This window comes from Pogona vitticeps, chromosome 1 (genome assembly GCF_051106095.1).
Source record: "Pogona vitticeps strain Pit_001003342236 chromosome 1, PviZW2.1, whole genome shotgun sequence".
Classification (NCBI taxonomy): Eukaryota; Metazoa; Chordata; class Lepidosauria; order Squamata; family Agamidae; genus Pogona; species Pogona vitticeps.
In genome coordinates, this window is record NC_135783.1 from 153,366,058 (window position 1) to 153,389,249 (window position 23,192).

The 23,192-nt window shown below is 42.5% G+C and overlaps 1 protein-coding gene across 1 annotated transcript in view; it reads left to right on the top strand.

Moving 5' to 3' along the window:
• The first annotated feature begins 1,113 nt into the window (after nucleotides 1-1,113).
• Nucleotides 1,114-23,192, top strand: part of SPTLC3 (serine palmitoyltransferase long chain base subunit 3) — a 114,067-nt gene continuing 91,988 nt past the window's right edge. The window contains exon 1 of the mRNA XM_073003330.2: nucleotides 1,114-3,668. Within this exon, the coding sequence (XP_072859431.2) occupies nucleotides 3,558-3,668 (111 nt within the window). The 5' untranslated portion in view covers nucleotides 1,114-3,557. The remainder of the gene's footprint in view (nucleotides 3,669-23,192) is intronic.

Sequence of the window (23,192 nt, forward strand, 5' to 3'; positions counted from 1 at the left end):
AGGAAAAGAGTAGAGATTCCCCCTAAACTCTCTTATTGGGGGGAAACAGAGGCAAGGGAGTGGAGAAGAAAATTGAGAGGGAAAGGAGCGAGTCGAGAGAGAAAGGAGAGAAAAGTTGGAATGGAGAGTGAGAGAGATGAAGAGAAGGAGCTACAGAGGTCTTGGGAGAATCGAGACCCTGATGGATGGATCTTGTAGGGTGACAATCTGGATGAGGAGACACAATGCCCTTGCCGGAAGGCAAGACGAGGCAGACAGTAAAGGATTGGGTCTCAACTGATCTCCAGGGACCATGGGCAGCAGTTATAGAAACCCGTTCTTGTTCGACAAATGGAAGCCCCTTCCGGAGCAGTTGGCAGAAGGAGAAAGGACTCGTAATCATGTTCCAGACACTTGTTTATTGTTTAATCTTCCAATAAATCCTATACCTGTTTTGAAACAACACAGATCTGCTGATTTCTTTGAATTGAATTTGGAGCCTAAAGTCGATCCCTCATACCATTAAGCTTTATATAGACATCTTCAAATAACTACACCTCCCACGAAGGCCTAGGCCTTCCGGGAGGCACTAGGGCAGTTTGTTTTTTATACAGGTAGTGGGTTCTACATCAATTAAGCCTCAATTCCCACTAGAAGCTAAAATGACTAAATTGAGGCTATCATACTTTGGACATACCATGAAAAGATAGGACGGACTGGAAAATACAATAATGCTAGGAGACGTTGAAAGCAGTAGGAAGAAGGAAAGACCTGACAAGAGATGGGTCAACTTAACAAGTAAGCCATGGGCTTTAATCTACAAGACATGAGGAGAGCTATCAATCATAGGACCTTTGAGAGGTCATTAACTCATAGGATTACCTGAAGTCAGAAATGACTTGTCAACACATAATAGCAATTTGGTGTTCATAAACCACACAGAGTAGTTTAACAGTTTAAAAGATGGAGGCAATTAACCATTAGAAGATCTGATATAAAAACAACCAATGAGAAGAGAGCATGCCTTGACACTAACATCCCCTATCATTCTGGGCTTTGACATTTCCTGTTCCAAGCACCTCCTCATGACTGTTTTTGATGGTAAACAGGTTTGTGGGCTCACACAGCTCTCTCTCTCTCTCTCTCTCTCTCTCTCTCTCTCTCTCTATCTATCTATCTATCTATCATCTGCATAGTTTATTTATTTTTATTTCTTTTGAAATAGTCCAAAGCATGTTATAAATGCACATCCACATCCCATGTTTATCCTTGCAATAATACTGTGAGGTAGGTTGCACAGAGTGAGCATCATGATTAGACTGATATTTTAATTTGGAAATGAGTGCTAGCATAAGCAATGCTTTCTACAAGCTGAATTGCATCACAAGCAGAATGTAAAAGCCAGAGACTTCCTTCACTCATTTCCTCATGAAGACACAGAGTTCTATTTTAAAAAATGTTTCTAGGAATTAAGAACATCCATATACTACTTTTCTTTTGCCTTTTGCCTTGTTCTGCCCTTGTACATCTTGTTAGAAAGGAATGACAACCCCCTGCCCTACCTAAGCAGAACTTGGAAAACATATTTTGGGAGATTCTTAGAATGTTAGTTAAAAAAACTCACAACTTTTCCGTGGTCTGGACTCTATAACTTGTTGTTATGTGCTGTCAAGTCTCCTCTGATTTATGTTGACCCTATCAATGAACAACGTCCACAATGTCTTGTCCCCAATAGCCCTGCTCAGCTCCTGCAGACTCCTGTGGCTTCCTTAGACAGAAAGCCCATCTCATATTTAGTCTTCTTTTCCTGCTGCCTTCCACCTTTCCCAGCATTATTATTTTTTCAAGAGAATCCTGTGGTCTCATGATGTACCCAAAATAGGACAGCCTCAGCTTCAACATTTTTGCCTCCAGTTATAGTTAAGGCTTGATTTGTTGTAGGACCCACTTGCTCATCTTTCTGGCAGTCCTGGGTATCTGTAAAGCTCTGTACCTAGATCTTCACGTACAATGCTTTTATACATATACACAACATATTTTATATCTTCACTTTAAAATCGTAGTTTTAATGGTAATCACTCTTAAACTGTGTGCCAGAGTACGCACACGAAGGCCTCAATTGTGTTTTAAGAAATTCCAACACAAATGGACCACTCTATGACTAATGAAGGCCACTACAGGCTTGCTTCTACAGTTGTTGGCAACCTACAACCTACAAAACACTCAGTCCCCAACAATGGCCTATAGGAAATTGAAGGCAAAGGAAGCCAGAAGTTCTTTTTGTAAGCCCCCCAAGCTGTTATGAGAGATGACTCAATATGTATAGGGATAGATCTGGGATATAGGAGTGAAGCATTCCACATCTTTGTACAGTACGAATACAGAAGTGAGGACAGCCGTTCTACAAAACATGCATCTGTGTGTAACAAATGTAAATAAGCTACCTGTGATTTGATCCAAGGAGGAAGCCTGCCTCGGATCTGAGGGTAAATTAAAAACCTGGTTCTCCCACTGACCAGCATCCAAATCTATATTCAGTTTATTAACGTGGTTTGATTTTAGTCCGGCATTTCTACCCAGAAGAACACACTAAAGCAGCTTCCCTTATAATACTGTGTAACATCACCACCATATATTTCTACCCAACACACCTATTTGCCAAGGCTGCTCACCCCGAAGAGATCCGAGATCCCTGGGCGTCGGTAATCCAATTTATACACAATCACTCTGCAAAAGATGCCGGCTTCCAGAGTCCCTCCCTTATGAAAATGTAATGCTCTAACTGTATCCCACTGATTTGGTTCCCGCCTGGCAGCCATTACGGTCACCTCGAAATTTATCTGATCCTCTTTTGTCAGCTTTGAAACCAGCCGCCTCCTCGACGGATGATTTGCCTAAGATAAAATAGACGCGCTTATGGAACGACGATGCTAATTAAGAGTTACCAAATTGGAATTTTAGTTGTGGGTCGCTGGGTGGGGAACTACTGATGGCGGCGGGGGGGGGGGAGGAATAAGAGGCAGATTTATGAGGAACATTCCCCCACACGGTTAGATTTTCAAATGTGCAGATTTCTGTATAATAAATTAAGAAGTCGTGAGACGGCAGTCTCCAGGGAACCTGGTATAAACGACACGATCTGGTTTTATTTTCAGATCTTTAAAATCCAACTTTTCTCACAGGTTAAGGTGTGTGGGAGCGACAACAAGGCAGCAGCTAAGAAGGGAGTGTGCTTTCCAAGGTTCCCGCCTTCTTCTCCGCCCCGTTTTCAGGAGCTTCACTAATCCTACTGAAGTCCCAGCCAGGCGCTCAGTTCTCAGCATGGGTGGTATGATTTGTTCTGCGGTTTTTAAAAAGCATCTTTTTGCCCTTCTCGGCCACTGGGACTGAAGGGAGCCGTCTGCTTTGGAGGTTTGGTCAAGCGATCACGCTCCTTGAAAAGCCAGCCCGACCAGTTGGATGCCTTTCTGCAGCTCTCTCTGGGGGGAAACTTTTCATTTTAGCTTTGCCTCATTAAAAAAAACGGTGGGAAGTCCCGAGCCTCTCCGAAGCCCTGGGAAATTGCTCCCTTTAAGCAAATGGCTGCTTCCAATGGACTCGCCAACGGACACCTAAACTGTCGCCGCAAAAAGAACAACGTCTTAAAACACGGAATCCACAGGAAAAATGGAGTTGTTAAAGACAGCAAGGTAAGTTAAGCGTTTCGGCGGGAGCTCCCCAGCTAAGCCATTTTGAAAATAAGAAACGTTCCAGTTCCAGAAAGTAATTCGTCCTCTTGTCTCGGTAGTTTTGATTTAAGTCTAAGTACATAAGCATGCAGCCGATCCTCCTTTCCCAATCAATTAGCGAGACTCGATTTCCTAACTAAGGAGTGGGTTGCCGCTATCTCAGTTTTTCCCTTCTCCCTCTAATTAGTTTCTGGTATTTCACACCCTGACGAGGTTACAATTACTTTGATCTAACTTCGCCTGTCTTCCTGTTGCCATAGGATCGTGGCTTTAAAAAAAAAAAAAGAATCTGGGTACCGGAATTCTTATAATTGCAAGATGGTTTGACAAATGCAGTTGAAAAAGTGGAACCCACTTCTAGGTGATATTTATATGGTGTGTTCTAGCACATAGAAGATGCTATCGCCCTCCTCTGAATTATTATTTCGCCTCCTTCACTTTATCTTCCTCAAATTCAACTTCTCATTGGCCATCACGAATCTCAGAGGCTTCCTGACACGTTGTTGGGCACTATCCTGCAGAACAGGCCTTGGCTACAGCTTTAGAAGGAGGCTGTGGCAAAGGATTGCCTGATTTTGAAATACACAGCATGGAAAAGGAGATGGAGCATAAAAAGGCACCAGAATGCTAAATCCGATCACTGGTCCGTCTAATTCGCTATTATTCCTCCTGATGTCGTTGGCCAAAGATGGCTCAGAACAAACAACACTACTGCTGTAAAAACATGTAAAAATGAAGGAGGAGGTTTTCAAACTGTTAGGATTAGCTGAGACATTGAGCTGTGGGAGTAACAAAACGGTGCGTCCCAAGTTTAAAAAGATTGGAAACTTTCTGGTGTGCTCATAAGCAGCAACTCCCATTGTAGCTTGATATGCTAGAGTTTGAAGTTGAGGCCCATTGAGAGCAAAGGACACCAAGGCTTTGTCACTGAGCTACAGTTAAAAGACTTGTCTATATGGCCGAGTTGTTGTTGTTTAGTCATGTCCGACTCTTCGTGACCCCATGGACCAGAACACACCAGGTCCTTTTGTCTTCCACTGCCTCCCGGAGTTGGGTCAAATTCACGATGGTCACTTCGATGACACTGTCCAACCATCTCATCCTCTGTCATCCCTCCTCCTCTTGCCTTCACACTTTCCTAACATCAGCGTCTTTTCCAGGGAGTCTTCTCTTCTCATGAGATGGCCGAAGTACTGGAGCCTCAGCTTCAGGATCTGTCCTTGCTAAATAAGGTCACTAGGAGGTCCAGTATGCCATTTGGTGGGATCCTTGCATCCAAATGCCAGACACACCTCAAGCAAATCTATTTGGTGTGTCTTTTAAAAGCGTTGTTTTGAAGACAAGTGTATTATATCTAAATGTCTCCTTGTAAATTAAAGCTTCAAGAGAATAGAAGTGGATTAGCTGTGAGATTGTAAATGTAGCAGTTTTACTGAGGAAATTTTTTTAAAAAAATCCATTCCCAGGCTTATGGTGCTTCAACAGACAGTATCAGATTTCAATACAGTATTTGCATATCTTTAAATACTGTGTAGTCATAGAACAGCTGTTGGCTGAATTATCCTTAACTGAACAAGAACTTCCTATCTTGAGTCTTCCCATCGCAAATTGCATATTAAGCTGTGATTAAGTTGCTCCACCCAGTGCCTGACCCAAGGAGTGTCAATGGGTGGCTGTTGCTTGTTCACCTTGAGAATGCAAGAATACTTGTATAACTTATGAGATGGAGGGGGAGAAGTAATTGTGTGCCTTCCTTTTCCCCCTGAGGGGGATCACCACTCCAAACTTTATTTCAAGCTGCAGAAAGAGTTACTTGGTGAATGGTGGAAGAGCGCTTATGAGACTGATACTCAGTGTAAGAGGAGAAAAGATCAATTGGTATTAATACCCTGCTCTAAAGGGGATATGGCCAATTAAAAAAAACATATGAGAAACAATTAATTTGCAGGTATGAGTAGAAGTGATTGTCTTCAATTTCTAATAATTGCAAATGCTCATTTTTATTGAGGTATCTTTCAATGACTAGCTGGGCAGCCTTTGGCCCTTTTGATGTGTTATACTTCAGCCTTCACCAACCCATGGCAAATATGGTCAGGGACTGTGGGAGGAGTTTTTAATTCTAGATAGCAGGATGAGCACTCCTGTTTTAGCAGCTTTCCTAAAGATGTGGATGCTACATCAGATTGTTGTAAAAATAAAAATAAAATGCCTGGAAGGAAAAAAAGACTTCTTACTCCCCTGGTTCAAATAACAGTGTGGTGATTGTGTATCAGATGTTACAATTTTATAGTACTATTTGGTTCCCATTATCAAATTAATTTAAAGTTTCTCATAACTTTAAACCAGCCTCAGGTAAAGTGGAACAAATACATCCAAGTAGTTCCAAGTAAGTGCCTGTGTACTCAGTGTAGCAGCCACGCCTGTGTGTTTTGCACGATGCCTTCTTTGGAGGCAAGAGTATTGTCTGCATACTCCGCTATTTAGGAAGATGATTCCTAAGACTTGCAGTTTGAAGCCTGTTGAGTCCTCCGGGGGGAGTTAATTTGCACTGCAAGCAAACTTCCTAATCTGCTAGCTGTTTAGCAGACCTGGGCAAAGTGTGGCCTGCGGGCCACTTGTGGCCCACGAGCCACTCCTGTCCATCCCGCCTGTCGCCGCTGAGTGAGCCGGAGTTTTGGCTCTGGTTACCCAACATGGCAGTAAACAAAACTCGCGAGATCCAACGCTGGGATCTCGCAGGTTTTGACTGTTACTCTTGAGCCTTGGTGTCCCTCCGCTCCTGTGTCTCCCAAATAGGGCACCTGTGCCTTACTGTCAGGGTTTGGTGCCTGCGCAGAATGGCTCATGGCACTCTGAGGTAAAAAAGAGGGGAGTTAACGAGCACCCCGATTGTCGTCGTTTTGACTCTGAAGCGCCTTCGCTGTCTCGGCCTCCCCTCTTCTCTCTTCCACACTCTACTCCCCTCAAGAGACCACGAAAGAAGAGAAGGTGGTGCCGCTGTCCAATAAGGGCCGAACCGAGAAGGGGGAGGGGTGAACAGCCCCCCAGCGACCCCAATTTCTCTTCAGTATGGGGGGCACCGTGTGGATCAAAGAAAGGGGGGCTGCGCCCTCGGATGCCCCTCCACCTATTTCCGGGTTGGGGGGGCTGCTGTTGCTTTGCCTTCCCAACTGCCCCTCCCCCTGGTTCACGCCTTCCCTTCCCGGGGGGATCCCTCCTGCCGAGCGCAGGGCGTTAAATCCACGACATTGTTTACCAATACAGCTGCTCTGACTTCAGGGTGGGTTCTCATGGGGGCATTGCCATGGCGGGGGTTCCTTTCGGCCCCAAAGGGGCCTCCATAGAAAAGGGGCATGGGGGGCAGCGACCATGGGTGGGGTGCCTTCCTAGCTTTCTCTTTTCTGGTCATTATGCCTTTTTATGGAGTCGCTGAAATAGTCCACTAAGCAGCCCAGCTGATAGGGGCTATCTACTCTCACCCATGGATTTTGCACAAGGAGGCTATGGCCCCAACCCTTCCTTATTATGAAAAGCAACCCAAAACAGGGCCACCTGGCTTTCTCCGAACAGATGACAGAATCAGCAGTGCTGGTGTTTGGAAACAAAATGGCAGGCTCCTAAGAGTTTGGTGGCAGCTTCCAAATTAAGGCTCCTTGGAATTTACCAGAATCAGGATCCTGCTCAGGTACAAGTTGAACATCAAAACCATTTATAGCTTTTTGTCTAAAGTTGATCAGTTGCTTATCTTTAACATACCGCAAAAAAAACTTTTTAGTATTTGTGAAGATTAACAAGTTTAAAAACAATCATAACATCACTGTTTCATTTTATTTTTAAGTAAAGTTGGTTTGGCCCCCAAACACAGTTCAGATTTTTCATGTGGCCCCCTATAGAAATTAATTGCCCACCCTTGCTGTTTAGTCTTTCTCCATTTGTCTCCACGTGGAGGTTTTGGAAATGCCTGCCTAAATAGATAGGGCTCAGCACATACCTGCCCTCTCCAGTCTTCCCCCCTTCATCCACATCAACTGATACAATCAATAGACTTGCAAAGCAGTAGAAAGTGTGAACCAAGCTTGGAAGAGAGATCATAAGATATACTTTCCTGCACTGAGCAAGGGGTTGTACTCAGTGGCCTTAAAGCCCTTTCCAACTCCATTATTCTTCAATTAGCGCAACAGCCGAAGCCTAACCCTAGCCAGATTCCATCAGCAAAGGGGATAAAAGGAAAAAAAGAAATGGCTAGTAGGATAATTAGAGTATTATTCTTTCTAGGATGTCATCTACAATTTATTTGAAATCTTGTTAAACACCTTTGTTTTGAATTTGAGAGTTAAATGACAGTGTCTATAGTATTATTAACATGTAACAGCCACTATGATTTTGCATACTATCTACTGCTTATTAGTAGTGCTGTAACCAAGAGCTCTGGATTGCTGATCTCTGCAGTAATAATTACTCATGTTTTGATGGAACTGCAATAAGATCAAACTGAGTAAGTTATGAAACCACCATATGCCCACACTTACATTCCTGAGGATATGATATAATTGAAACTTTGGGTCAGTGTTGTCCATGATTACTTACAATTCAGCCAGTGGTGAACCTTCTAAATTTCACCTGACTATTCATGTTTTTACAGTTGTATATATTTTGTTTTATGAAAGGGACAAGATTTGTCCAGTACTCATTATTACTGATTAAAGGTACCTGAAAGAATGAGAGAACAGATCCTGATATATGGAAATATTTGTATTCCTTCAGGCAAAAAGCATATGTACTTAGCATGAAGATCAATTTGAGCTTTCTCAAACCAGTATATTAAAGCTGCCCTCAGTGAGTAGAAAGGGACAGTAACTTCAAAGGGTCAGGCTAAACCAGCCAGTCAAATTCTTTCAGAAAGCCCACAAGCTGGATATAAAGGCAACAGCTTTCTCCATGTTTTATTTCCAGAGGTTTTATTTCCAAAATTTCAGTGAGACCCTTCTCCTTGCTCAGACCATAGGTCACTTAATGCTTCTCAGGGAACTGTAATGTGGAGAAGTACACCATCCATTCGATTTAGCTACCATAACTGATAGATTTATCCTCCATAATTTGCCTAATCCCCCTTTAAAACCATGTAATCTGAAAGATGTTCCATTTCCTTAAATTTTTTGATTTCCTCTTTCAGCAGTGATTCCCTTCCTAAGGTGGGGTATCAAATACAACAGAATTGCAAATTGTTATAAGAGGAAGGCGTAAAAGCTTTGACTTTCCAGATGTTGGTGAACTCCTATTCCCGTTATACTTAACTACTGTATAAGCCAAGATGACTGGGTCTGAAGGGGACTGGAATTTAATTACTGTACATTTAAATTTGTAGGGTTGGCAACAGCAACTTGGAAGTCAGCAGGATCCCCCACCCTGATAGAAGGCATAAAAATGGGATATTTAAGCTCTGTCATGGATTGCCTGTTGCCACTGTTCCACACGAAATAGTTCTTTCATACCTATTATCTTTGCTGCTGTTGTTTTTGTTGCTTACGACATAATTTACAGTGGGCATGTTCATAGTTGGCAAAAAAAATCCACACCTTTCTTTATGCAACTGCAGGTGGAGCTTGCCCTTACATGATATAATTTATGTCAAGGGCTTGGTAAAACTCAAATAAGGATTAGATACTTAGGTGATGGGACTTACACAGTTTTATAACCAATGATTCTGATTTCAGAAACTGAAGGAAAAATACAACCTCTGATAAAACAATAATTCAAATCTTTATTTCTCAAGAATTGGGTAGTAAGTATTATACAAAGCCCAGTTGTGATGTGGTCCTTAACTAGAGAGTTAACATCATGCATAAAAAGTAAGACTCATAGCCGAAATCTTGTATACTTTAAGTTCTTAAACTATAACCTGGCCTGCAAACAAGTTTTGAGAAAATCATTACTCAAGAACCAACAGAAAAGGTCAAGTTGTCTTTTAAGCAGTGGAGAGGTTTTTAGGATGGAAAACGTTTTAAATGGCATGAACGGTATCACTTTTTCACAGTTAACACTCCTGTAGTTGACGCAAGCATACATGGCCGGATAGAGTCATGTCTGAAGATATCTGATAGTACTGACTCCCAGGACAAGAAATTATTTTTGAGTAGTTAAGGAGACCACATCCTCCCAGTTGTATGAGATTGTGTACCTCCCAAATCTGTTTTGGAGTTTTGGGCCTCAAAAGCAGTTTTTGAAGTGCAGGGAGAAGAAGGGGGAGCCTGATAGCATAAGCATGCTCATATAGTATTGAATGGAAACCAGTTAACATTTTATAGGCATTGCTTGGTTCCTTTTCTTACATAGTTTCTTAAATATGAGACAACAGATGATGGATATTTATTCCGAAATACAGTATAAGCTATCCACTCCTCAGTCAGATGATCTTACTATGAAGGCATTGCATCCAAATGGAGCATTCCCACTGCATGTCTGTAAATGTGCCAAGAAAAAAAAGTCAGTTGAAAACTTCTTGATGTGTTTGACATCATTGTGTGTCTCTTATAGTTTTTCGTTGAAATCTTTGACTTCTTAATTGAGTTTCTACGGCTCATGGAAATTCTCTTATGACTAGTAACTATAAATCTGTAGTTACTGGTAGGTTTGACCTAAGTTATAGTTAACACAGAAGGAAAGTCATACACATCTTGGGTAATACCCTTCATTTGTCTGTACAACTTGACATTGTCATCTTTACTGTAAATGACAGTAAACTACTTCGTAATTTATCCAGCTGCTAGTAGCTGAACTTAACTAAGCAACTAGACCGCTTCTGGATGTCTTGCCTTGTCAACTCACACTAAATTCCCAATAAGTCTTTGCATTGTTTGTATTTTTAGTTAATTAACATGAAGCAAGAGAAAAGTTGTTTCAGTAATTGCTACTTGTGCAGATACAGTTTTTGCATCTGAATTCTTAATTCATTTCTTTCTTAATCTTTGAGGAACCATGATCATGTCACTGTATTAATCAAACAAAACTAACATCATGGTATTATATATCTTAAACCCAGTTGGAAGCTTTTATTTTATCACTGTGATGAGTTATTGAGCCTATGTGTAGATCATCTCACTGTGGTGAGCCATTGCCCACTCCATCTCTACATATTTCATAATTTAAGTTAACTGTACGTCTTCATCAAGAGCATATAAAACTTTTCAAAAGTATTATATTGCCCACTGACAGTCATAAACGTCTGATTTGGTTGTGCTTGTCTGACCATTGTGTGCATTAACTACACCATCTGGCTGTACAGCAGTGTTAAAGGATTTGTGCATGTTTATCTTGCAACATATTACTACATACTGCATTGCGACATTACCAGCTCTACTACTTCTCAGATGGCATCTGTGACCAAGAGTGTCTTTCCAGCTTTGCTTGATCTAATGATGGATGTGACTGGCCTATGTTCTGTAATAACCTTGAAGTTAGTCTACTGGAATGCCTATTCTGGTAAAGGTGTTTGGGAAATGAACACTCCAGAATGGTGTGTCTAGGTACCATACAAATCATACATATTACAAGTCATAAAATATCTTGGCTGGAACCCAATGCTCACATACCAGAAAGTTTTAAGGGATGGGTTTTATAGCCTTGTACTATCAGGAAAGAGGAGGAAGAAAGCAAGTTAAGTGAAAATTCAACTGCACACCCAGATTTAATCATTATATTATTGTGCATTCATTACCATTTAATACTCAGTACAGTACATTATTTGTGATGTAGCAAGCACAAAGCAGCAAAGCACATGTAACTTCCCTGGCAACTGTACTCTCGCTCTCTTGGTGACCCTAAATTCAAAACAGAAGCTATTTATTTATTTAAAATATTTTTACCCCACCTTTCTCTTTAAAAGTACTTTCATTTTGAAATAGACTTTAAAGAAATCCACAGTAGCTAGCTGGAAGACACTCTTGGAAACCTTAGTAGGGTGACACTCTGTACCGGTTTGAGTTCTTAACCCGTTAAGGAGAGAAGGGTATCTTCAGTTTGTTGTGACAAACTAGGCCTGTAAGACGTAGAGTCTGGAAGGTGAATCCTTGGGGGCAGAAAGGACAGCTAGCAGTGCCGCTCAATTATGTCATATGATGAGGAGCACTTGTGTGTGTGTGTGTGTGTGTGTTTGTGTGTGTGTGTGTGTGTGTGTGTGTGTGTGTGTGTGTGTGTGTGTGTGTTTCCAGCATAGTTAATAAGTGAAAATATTATTTCGATGTTCGAGCCTCAGAAATTCCATGGAAACTAGATACTAGATTTTAAATTGTGTTTTAAATGCCAAATGTTTTTTTTACGAAGTACCTGAAATTTTGAAATGTTATGGTAGCTAGATACTAGATTTTAAATGACCTTTTAATGTCAAATGTTTTTATAAGGTTTTTGGAATTTTGGGAACTGTAAATGTCTATGTTTTCCCCCCTGTGTGATTGGTCTAAGGACTGTAAACTGTATTAAGTGAAAAATAGTTTTTGAATTCATGACTACAATCCAAAAGACATAACACAGATTGAAAAAGGGGTGGTGACATAAGGTAGGCAGGAGAGCAAACTACCACTATTCCTAAATATTAAATAATAATTCTTCTAGTGATCCTCAGGAAACACATCAGGGATATGGGAAACCTGATGGAGTTAATTGTTCATCTCTATCCATTGCAGCTTGATGAAATCTTGTGAACTGAATGGTTGAGCAAGGCAATGGGCTGCAAACAGCTCTCGCTTCTAAGGTCACATGCTTTCTGCCTCAACCTACATTCAGTGGTGGCAGACTAAGCAGCACAAACCATATTCCTGACCTCATAGTGTGTGTTGTGAATTTCAGTGATGACTGACAGGCCAATCCAGTATAGAACTGGATGCACCAAACCCAGGTGAGAGATGTTAGGCACACTTCTCCATAATGCTTAAAACAGAGTAATCTCATTCTCAAAACGATGGTCTAAATGGGGGAATTTTGCTTAACGATGATCGGTTCCCTGCTTCGGGAACAGATTTTCGCTTTACGGCGATCAAAAACAGCTGATTGTCGGGTTTTCAAAATGGCCACTGGTGCTTAAAATGGCTCCCCGCTGTGCTTAGGGACGGATTCCTCACTATATAGGCAGCGAAAATGGCCGCCGTATGGAGGATCGTCACTGGAAGGTGAGTTTTTACCCCATTGGAACGCATTGAACAGGTTTCAGTACATTTCAGTGGGGTTTTTTATTTCGCTTTACGATGTTTACGCTTAACGGCGATTTTCCTGGAATGGATTGTCGTCGTTAAGCGAGGCACCACTGTAATTCTGTGGTCCTTACCCTGTTTCCCCCAAAATAAGATCTAACCTGAAAATAAGCCCTGGTATGATTTTTCAGGATGCTTGTGATATAATCACTACCCAAAAAATAAACCCCAGTTAAGTGAAACCTTGCCTCCCACCATTGTGCAGTAACCAGAATAAGTTGACATGAGTGTATTTGAATAAGTGTAGATTGTTGTACATGAAAAAAAACATCCCCTGAAAATTGATAGGTTTGTTCTCCTTGCAGTCCAGGGGACTCTCAAGAGCCTCCTCCAGCACCACAATTCAAGGGCATCAATTCTTCGGCGGTCAGCTTTCTTTATGGTCCAGCTCTCACTTCCATACATCACTACAGGAAAAAACATAGCTTTGACTATGCGGACTTTTGTTGGCAAGGTGATGTCTCTGCTTTTTAAGATGCTGTCAAGGTTTGTCATCGCTTTCATCTCAAGAAACAGGCATCTTTTAATTTTGTGGCTGCTGTCTCCATCTGCAGTGATCATGGAGCCCAGGAAAGTAAAATCTGTCACTGCCTCCATATCTTCCTCTTCTATTTCCCAGGAGGTGATGGGACCAGTGGCCATGATCTTAGTTTTTTTGATGTTGAGTTTCAGGCCGTTTTTTGCACTCTCCTCTTTCACCCTCATTATACAAGGTTCTTTAATTCCTCCTCACTTTCTGCCATTAGAGTGGTATCATCTGCATATCTGAGATTGTTGATATTTCTTCCGGCAATCTTAATTCCAGTTTGGGATTCCTCCAGTCCAGCCTTCCGCATGATGTATTCTGCATATAATTTAAATAAGTTTGGGGACAATATACAGCCTTGTCGTACTCCTTTCCCAATTTTGAACCAATCAGTTGTTCCATATCCAGTTCTAATTGTTGCTTCCTGTCCCACATATAGGTTTCTCAGGAGATAGACAAGGTGGTCAGGCACTCCCATTTCTTTAAGGATTTGCCATAGTTTGCTGTGGTCCACACAGTCAAAGGCTTTTGCATAGTCAATGAAGCAGAAGTAGATGTTTTTCTGGAACTCTCTGGCTTTCTACATAATCCAGTGCATGTTAGCAATTTGGTTTCAAGTTCCTCTGCCCCTTCGGAATCTTAATTATTAATTAAGATTATCTACTGATTGCCAGAAGTTAAAACTATCATACTCCTCTCACCTTTGCATGGCTGGCTAAGTGTAGTAAAAAACGTGTTGGGAGTAGACTGTTGTACAATATTTGGCCTTTACGATGCTCATGTCTGAATGTGCAGAACACAATGGTAACCAGCTATTGTATTTGTAAGTACAGTGCTGCCTTGCATAGCGAGGTTAATCCGTTCCGGATTAACCCTCGCTATGTGAAAACATCGCTGAACAGATCAAGAAAACCCATTGGTTCCAAATGGGCCGTAAACTCACTGTTCAGCGATGTTGTCCATAGCCGGCAGCCATTTTCGCGCCCTCGGTCAGCGAGGGGAGGGCGTGAAAACACTGCGGCTGCCATTTTGGAACCGCCGATCAGCTGTTCCCCCCGACATCGCAATGCTGGGATAGGCGGCGGGGGGGCTGCTCCAAGCGGCGGCGGCAGGGTGGGGTGTGTGTTCCGGACAGCTTCCAGTGCTTTGCCTGGAAGCCGTCCGGAACACACACCCCACCCTGCTGCCGCCGCTTGGCGCCACCCCTCGCCATCTACCCCAGCATTGCGATGGACTCCGGCTGGACTCCGGCTTCAAGCGGCGGCAGGGGGGTGTCCGGAAGGCTTCCAGGCAAAGCATTGGAAGCCTTCCGGACACCCCAACCCGTCGCCGGGAGCAGCCCCGCGCAGCCTATTCCAGCCATGCTAGCGGCAGCGGGAGTGTGTGTGTGTTCCGGACTGCTTCCAGTGCTTTGCCTGGAAGCTTTCCAGATCCACCCTACCCTGCCCCAGCTGCCGCTGAGAGCCTTCGGAGCTCTCAAAGGGCTTCCTGCAATGTCAGAGGGGAGCCCTTTGAGAGCTCCGAAGGGAAATGTTGGCGGTGGGCGGTGGCTTCGGGGTCCTTCCGAGGCCGCCGCCCACCGCCAACATTTTCCCCCAGCTGAGCGGCAGGGTTCCTGCTGAGCTGGGGGAAAATGCCCCTTCCTGAGGGGAATGCAGGTGGTGGCTTCTTTGGAAGGGTCCTTCCGAGGCTACCACTGGCATTTTCCCCCCGCTGAGCGGCGGGGCTTCGAAGCTCCCGCTGCTCAGCTGGGGGAAAATTGGGCTATGGGGAAAAATCGCAAAGCGATTTTTCCCCATAGTCGACATCGGTATGCGATCGCAAAAGCGATCGCAAAATCCGCATCGGTATGCGGATTCATCGTTAAACGGGGCGCTCGTTAAGCGAGGCACCACTGTAATAATAATAGTAGTTCTAAGATTACCTTTGTGTTCTCTAAAGACATGAGCATAGTAAAACCCAGACACTGTAAAACACCTACTCCCAACACATATTGATTTTAATACACTTAGCCAACCATGAAAAAGTGAGAGGTGTATGTTTGTTTTAACCTTCTTGCAATTACTGGGTTTTCCAGAACATCTTGAATTACATTTCCCCAGTGACCTATTTTTGGCTGGGTTCTAATTTAATATGTTATGCCAGCAATAGTAAATATGATTTTTAAAAATATAACATAATAATTTTATGTAGTTGATAAATCTTTAATAAACAAAAGTGACTGAATGAAAAAACTTATTTGATTAAAGAAAAAATTAATGTAACATGTCAGTAGGGTTTCAACACAGTTTTCAAATAAATTGGAAGCATTATTTATTTATTTATTTATTTATTTATTTATTTATTTATTTATTTATTTATCTATCTATCTAACTTACTGTATATACCGCCCACTCTACCCAAAGGTCTCTGGGCGGCTTACAACAATTAAAATTCAATTAAAATACAATAAAAGATAAAATGATTAAAATACAATTAAGATAAATACTCTAAAAATTGCCATCAGGACCCACAGTTGATGTTATTTCAATTAAAACCTGACAGATACTCTAAACAGGATAACTCAGTAACACTCATTTCTTTTCCATTGTTTGCATTTTTAAGCAAATCCAAACCCACAGGCAGGTAATAACTTTGTTAACATTGACCAAATGCCACAAAAATGTGCAAGGTTCTGCAGAAGTTTTAAGTCAGGTGGGTGGGAAATGCAGGAGTTTGTGAGCTTTGCCTAGGAGGAGAGGCAGTCAGATTTGTTTTCAGAAGTGGAGACTTACTACTTAATCTCTACCACAGTATGAATTATTTTATGCAATCTGATACCTGCGCAAGTATCAGTGGCTCATTCAGGCTGAAATCTCTGTTTTAAGATTGAGTATAACTGCTGACTGCATGGCTACACTGACATCTGGCCAACTTTTGGACTCCCCCCCCCTATTATTTTTATACCGTATCACCTGAGAATGAGTTTTGAAGAAATTAGAAGGTTATACACTATTGTGGAACATTAGCTAGTTTCAGTAAAGGGTTTTGTTTTGGTCTTGGTTTCATGGATTAACAGGGGCTATCATTCTTTTTATATTCACTTTTAACAACAAAAAATGAGGGCATTGGAAACTATTCACATGGTATTTAAGTTCTTCAGAACGGCTCCTAGCTTCAAGAGATAATAATTGTGTGCTGTCAAGTCAATTTACAATGATCCTTTCCAAGGTTTTTGAACTATAGAGTACTGAGCAGTAGTCCGCTGGTTTTTCTAGGGGCACTCTGGGGTTGTACCCAATGCTACACAACCTGCCTCTTCTCCCTAAAGGCACACTGGAAAAATGAACGCAGTACCTCTGCCTCCACAGTTAGGTACCCAACTCATTTTCCAACCAGTTGAATGCTTCTAGAGATAATTACCAGTTAGAATACAAAACTGACCATGTCTTTCTGTAACTTTATGATTAATAAATAGTTTTGATAAAACAATGTATTTTGATTTCAAACAGAGCATATTCTGTGGAACAATGGAGCAGTGGAATTTTTCAGTTTCACCTCTTATTTTAATGCTTCTGGATAAGTGAAATCAATTTTCTGTGACTGTTCAAAATAGCCTGATCTGTGAAAACTAATTTCTAGTTACCGTATTTTTCTGTGTATAAAAAGATACTTTTTCCTTAAATAATTTGAGGGGGAAAATTGGTCATTTTATACACTGAAGGCAGCTCTTTACCATTGCCTTTTGCGAAGGCATGGGGCTTTAGCAAAAAGGAAGAGGTTGCTCCCTTTTTGCTAATCTGTGGGCCTTCTCAAAAAGTGAGGGCGTGCTGGATTTAGCAAAAAGGAAGGGGAGCCGTCTACGGCTCCAGCGCACCCTCATTTTTTGTGAAGGCACAGAGATTAGCAAAAAGGGAGCAATGACTCCCCTTCCTTTGTGCCTTCTCAAAAGGCGAGGAAAATCGGCAGTCAGTTTGACAGCCGCTTTCCTTGCCTTTTGCCAAGGCATGGGGCTCAGCAAAAAGGGAGCCCTTTGATCCCTGCTTTTTCTAATTTGGGGTTAGAAAAAGGGGGGGAGTTGTCTTATACTTTGGGTTGTCTTATACACAGAAGAATATGGTATTAGGGTCGAAATCTGAAAGCAGGAGCAAACCCTTATGCTACTACAGTGGGGTCTCTACTTAAGAACTTAATCCGTATTGGAAGGTGGTTCTCAAGTGGAAAAGTTCTTATGTAGAATCTGCATTTCCCATAGGAATGCATTGAAAACCATTTAATCCGTATCTGCTCTTTTCCGTCCATAGAAACTAATGGGAAGCTGCTATTCCGCCTTCTACCACTAGAGGGGGATTTTTTCCTCTTTTTTCCCTTAGGTCAGGGAACAGTGTTAAAAGCACTTCTGACGAAGCTAATTTTGAAACAATGGACTGAAAACCAATTAATCCGTTCTGGCTGTTTTTTTTTTATGTAGAGGTGCGTTCGTACATTGAAGCATTAGTTCCCATAGGAACTAATGCAAAGCTGGTTAATACGTACTCTACCACCAGGGGGAGAACTTTTTTTAACCTAAGATGACCTAAGGTTAAAAAAAGAGCAGGAAAGTTTTTTTTCCTGTTCTTATCTGGATTTTTGTTCTCAAGTAGAAGCAAAATTTAGCAAATGCAGCTGTTCTTAAGTGGAATTGTTCTTAAGTAGGGACGTTCTTAAGTAGAGACCCCACTGTACAGGGAATGGGCCCTTGTATGAGACCTCAGAGGAAATGGACCTGTTGTGTATTCATTGCAAAATAGTATATGTGCACGTGTGAGAAAAGAGAGAGAGGAAAAAAAATGGATTCCTTGCACTACCTCCTAAATAAATAACAGGTACATAACCAACATTGCCAGCCCAGCAGCATCCCATTCTCTAACATTTCAGGGCTAACATCCTAGATTAGGATGTAGACCCTTGTGATCTCATAGGTGCAGAACAGGCAGGGACTGGGAGGAAAACCAGAACTGTTTTTGGTACAGCATCTAGTGGCAAAAGGCATGCAGAGAATCTGGATGAATGGGCTCAGAATCCAGGTAAAAATCAGCTAACCGGGTAATATTTCTCAGACCCAAGGCAAAAGAACCCACAATATTTAACAGTCAGCTGCGTGGCAAAAAAAGTTCCTAGCAGCTCCAGTAGTTGCAGCCAATCCTGCTAGGGTTTGTATTCCACACTGCTTTACCTACAACACTCATGACATGGATGGTGTTCCTTCAGGACCTGTGTTGCTTCTGGGGCTTGTGGAAAGCTAGACCATGGAGAGTCTCACTCATGCACACACACACACTTCTGGCTCTTTGCTGATAATCTTTGCTTTGCTCCAGTGACCCAGTGGGGCCCAATGCGTGCATCTTCTGGCTCTTTGCAAGCTGAGAGGCCAGAGACACAGGAGAATCTGGAGCATAAAGACACACGAGACAACCATACAGTAATTAGAATAAACAGGTCAGTTTTATTAGTTAAAATTGGCATTAGATTTGGTCTGGCATAGATGATGCATCCCGAAATCAACCAACCCGATTGCCAACTAATGGACCACTTCTCCAGTCTATGTGCCAAGGGGGAATACTTAGCTTTACAATCCCTTATGGGGTCCTGACCTGGGAAGGTGAAGAGAGATGCCAAACCTCCCCTGCTTCTCCACTGGATCTGGTGTCATGTCCAAATAATAAATCTTAGAACTGTAGAGCTGGAAGGGACCCTATGGATCATCAAGTCGAGCCCCTGTTAAGGAGGCACAGTGGGGAATCAAACTCCCAACCTCTGGCTCTGCAGCCAGAAACCTAGACGACTGAGCTATCCATCACCACATACAGTTGTGAAAGGAAAATTAAATTGCATAAAAACCCAAAAGTGGGCAACAGAGGGAGGGATAGACAAAGGTCCAGTTGAACTCTCTGCTTCTCAACAGCCACAACATTTTTATTCTTCCCAGGCAGACCAAGGGAAGAGCTTCTCCCTACAATTCCACCTTGGAAAATTCTTCCCATGGCTTACCATAAAGGCTCCTGGTGATGACCTGCAGGTGCCACCACCATAGTGACCAGTTCACCCACAATCTCCCATTCTGCTGACTACAAACCAGCACCTAGATAAGTACAAAGGCCCACACTTCCCTAGACCCCTTCTCTCACTCCACACCGGTACTGTAGAGCAAAGTGTGTGTGCTGCTTATATACCGCCCCATAGTGCTTCAAGCACTCTCTGGGCGGTTTACAAGTTAATTATGGAGGCACAGTGCTCATAAAAATAACTTCAGGCAGATGCAGCCAGCCTTAGTGCCAGCTAGGTGTTCAAGCCATAAAGCCACCCCCACAAAAAAAATCTAATTCTTTCCCCTTTCATTCAACCTGAGATTCTTCTCTATGCCTGGAAAACTAGAATAGCAGAGTGATTTCCAAAAACTCTAGCCTGTGCCTTGGGACCCAGCAACTGCACCAATTGCTATTATGTGTGCACAAATGTGCTCTTAGACTGCTTTCAAAACTTCCTCCAGTCCTGAAAAGTGCTTAAATATATTCACAGTTCCCCCACTCCCATCTACACGAAGTTTAGAAACTTATTTGAATGAGTCCAAACATCTTTGTTGATGCTGATCTGTAAATATGTTGTCCATATATTCATAAATTTATTAAAAAGTATAAAAGGGGTAATGGTTTTCAAAATAAATTTTGAAGAGAAGTCTGATGGTATTCATCAGGTGTTTTCTTCTGCTTCCAGGAAACATGCCTAACAAATAGGTGGTCATCTTGGCTACCTGTTAACAGACAAGTTATGAGAAAGTAGTATAAAACCATATATTCCAAAATATTTAGAATCAGCCAAACTTTTCACTATGCTGGTGTGGTCGGGCTTCATGTAACTTAAGGCAAAACTAGTCCAAAGTGCGAAGATAAGAATTCTGACTGGGCAAACTTCAAATGTATGCTTCATCTGAAGTAAACAGAAAATGTTTGTCTCTCTGGAGATTTAATTGATATACTGGCAGCCAGTAGGCCTGTTGCTATGGGAACTCAGTGCTCCTCCTAGTTTCTTAAGGGCCTTGTGTGCTTCAATATGTACTATATTGGAAAAGTGATCCACTAGTTGGCCACTAAACACCTAGGAAAAGGTTCCTCTAGTTCTCAGGAGATAAAGGGTATCTTCATTGTGTCAATTATATTGTTATGCACTTTAAAAATGGAGTATAGAGGGTAATAAAAAGTGTTACAGTGGTGCCTCGCTTGACAAGGATAATCCATTCCAGCAAAATCGCTGTAGAACGTAATAGTCGTCAAGCGAAAGTTAAAAAAACCCATTGAAATGCATTGAAAGCCGGTTCAATGCGTTCCAATAGGCGAAATATCTCAGCGTCCAGTGAAGATCCTCCATAGGGCAGCCATTTTCTGGTCCCTGTATAGCGAGGAATCCGTCCTAAAACACAGCGGGGAGCCATTTTGCACAGCGGGTGGCCATTTTGAAAACCCAATGATCAGTTGTTTTGATCGTCGTTAAGCGAAAAACCCATAGAAACATCATTTTGCGATCGCTATAGCGATCGCAAAATACTCATCGTTAAGCGAGTTCCTCATCTAATGAGGTAATCGTCAAGCGGGGCTCCACTGTACTTCAAGTATGAAAGACTGTAAGAAGCTAAGACAGTGGCTATAAAAACAGAACATCTGAAAAGGCAAAGGAGGACCCAGAGTCACTGGCTTGTTCTCCTAGAAAGTGATTCTTGATGGAAGTGAGGGGACTAGAAAAATTGACACCCCAGAATCTAGGGGGGGGAATACCTCTCCTACATACCCAGGATAATGTGGAGACCAGGAATAGTATGCGTGGAGAGAAAGTGTTGTGAGGAAGGGATGCAGGCAAGGCAGGAAATAACTAGCAAGAAATGTTTTGAGGGGATTGGGGAATGGACTGAGTTTGCTGGGAAGAGAAGGGGAATAAACACCTAAACATAAAAATGAAGCTGCCTCATCAAATAACATTCATAGAATAGCTTTGTCTTTGGAGTAATTGGCAAAGCAGGTAATGAAAGTATAAGTTGTTTTGAATGTACAGCAGAGGGTTATACATGCATCAGTACTAAAATAGGCACTAGCACAGTGGTCCCTCTGTTACTCGGAAATTACTTCCAGTTGATATTTAAAATTCTCCTCATTTTATATTACTTTTTACTCAGATTGTACTGTATCCTCGACAAAGACAACCCCTTTACCTTTGCATGCTGAAATTTCTGCAGTAGTTGGAAGTTGTCAGACATAATGGTTTCATGTTCCTTTTCAGGAGATATCATGAAGGATCTAAATGCACAGTATGTATTTTTACAAACAAAATGTTGACGGACCAAGCACCAGTTATGACAAAGGTGCCATTGTCAATATCCTGATCTACAGATACAGAGCACTTGCTGAAAGTTAGTAACAAAAAGCTTATTTTATTTTCCAAAAATGACCCTATAGGTTTTTAAATCATATATCTTCCCCTGTTTTTTTTCTCTTTTCCTGATGCAATGTTCAGTTTTAGCAATACCAAGAGAAAAAAGAACAAGAAGAAAAGCCACAGAAGTGTAACAAACAGTTCTTCTTCGTGGCCTCTGTGAATACACACATATGGGTTTAGTCTGCGCCTGCGCTGACATTCTCGGAGCATTCTAGAGCTAAAAGTAACAATTTTATGGTGTGATCCCCCATGAGGCACAAGCTCCTCCCACCCAAGATTCCCCTCAGTTCCTTTTTTCCGCCGTGCTGTAAAGTTCTACAGAGCATAGAGCTATTTCCACAGGGGTTTTTCCCCTTAGCTTATTGATCAATTCCCTCTAAATTGGATTCTTTCCCTTCTCAATTATCTAATCTGTGATCCCCCGTGAGTTGTTTTCTTTTTTGCTTGCCAGCTATTTGGCTTACCCCACCCCCCACCCCCCCGCACACACACACACTTCAACTGGTTGCTTCTTTCTCCTTTCCCGCCTTTTTCGGCCTACTCATTTTGACTCTCAGGCACATTAATGATTTTCTGCCTGAGTAAGCTACATCTTACCCAGATAGGTGCAGGCCGCAGTAGGGGACCCGACAATGCCAAGGAGCCATTAAAATCGAAGTCTACATCAACAGAGGAATCCTCGCCGGAGGCTAGCAAATTTGCCTCTGAGGAGACGACGTGCCAGCTCTACCTGCACAGACTTCAGATCGCCTGATAGCCTCTCTGCTCCAACTGGCCATTTAGTGACTGCGCTACCGTCCAGTCCGGCCGTGGCCCTTTTTAGCCCTACATGAGGGCGGGCATTTGATGTTCCAGAGTTGGAGCTTAAGTCTCTCTATCTCATGAGGAGAAGAGAGTGAAGAAGAGGCATGTCTCACCACACCCTCTCTATGAGCAACCATGAGAGAGACTGGTGAATCATCAATGGGGCTTGTTCAAGGGACCCTGCAGGAGTTAGGGCTGTGTCGCCCTGTCCCTAGGAGAAGAAGGGCCTCCTGTTGCCCCGGTCACCTTCCCTGACTGTCAGTGATTCCTCCTGACATGGGAAGCGCCTCTGTGTGTGAGTGTCGCACACCAACCCTCCTTCATGCGCCTGCTCATGTAGCTGCGACTTCTGGAGGGAACTGCACACCGAGGCTGTAGATGTGCCAGCAACATATGGTAAGGCTTGGGTTTTCCCTTTGGGGATACAATGGGCCCCTTCAGCTCCTGCTGCTAGCCCTGCATGTCAGTGCT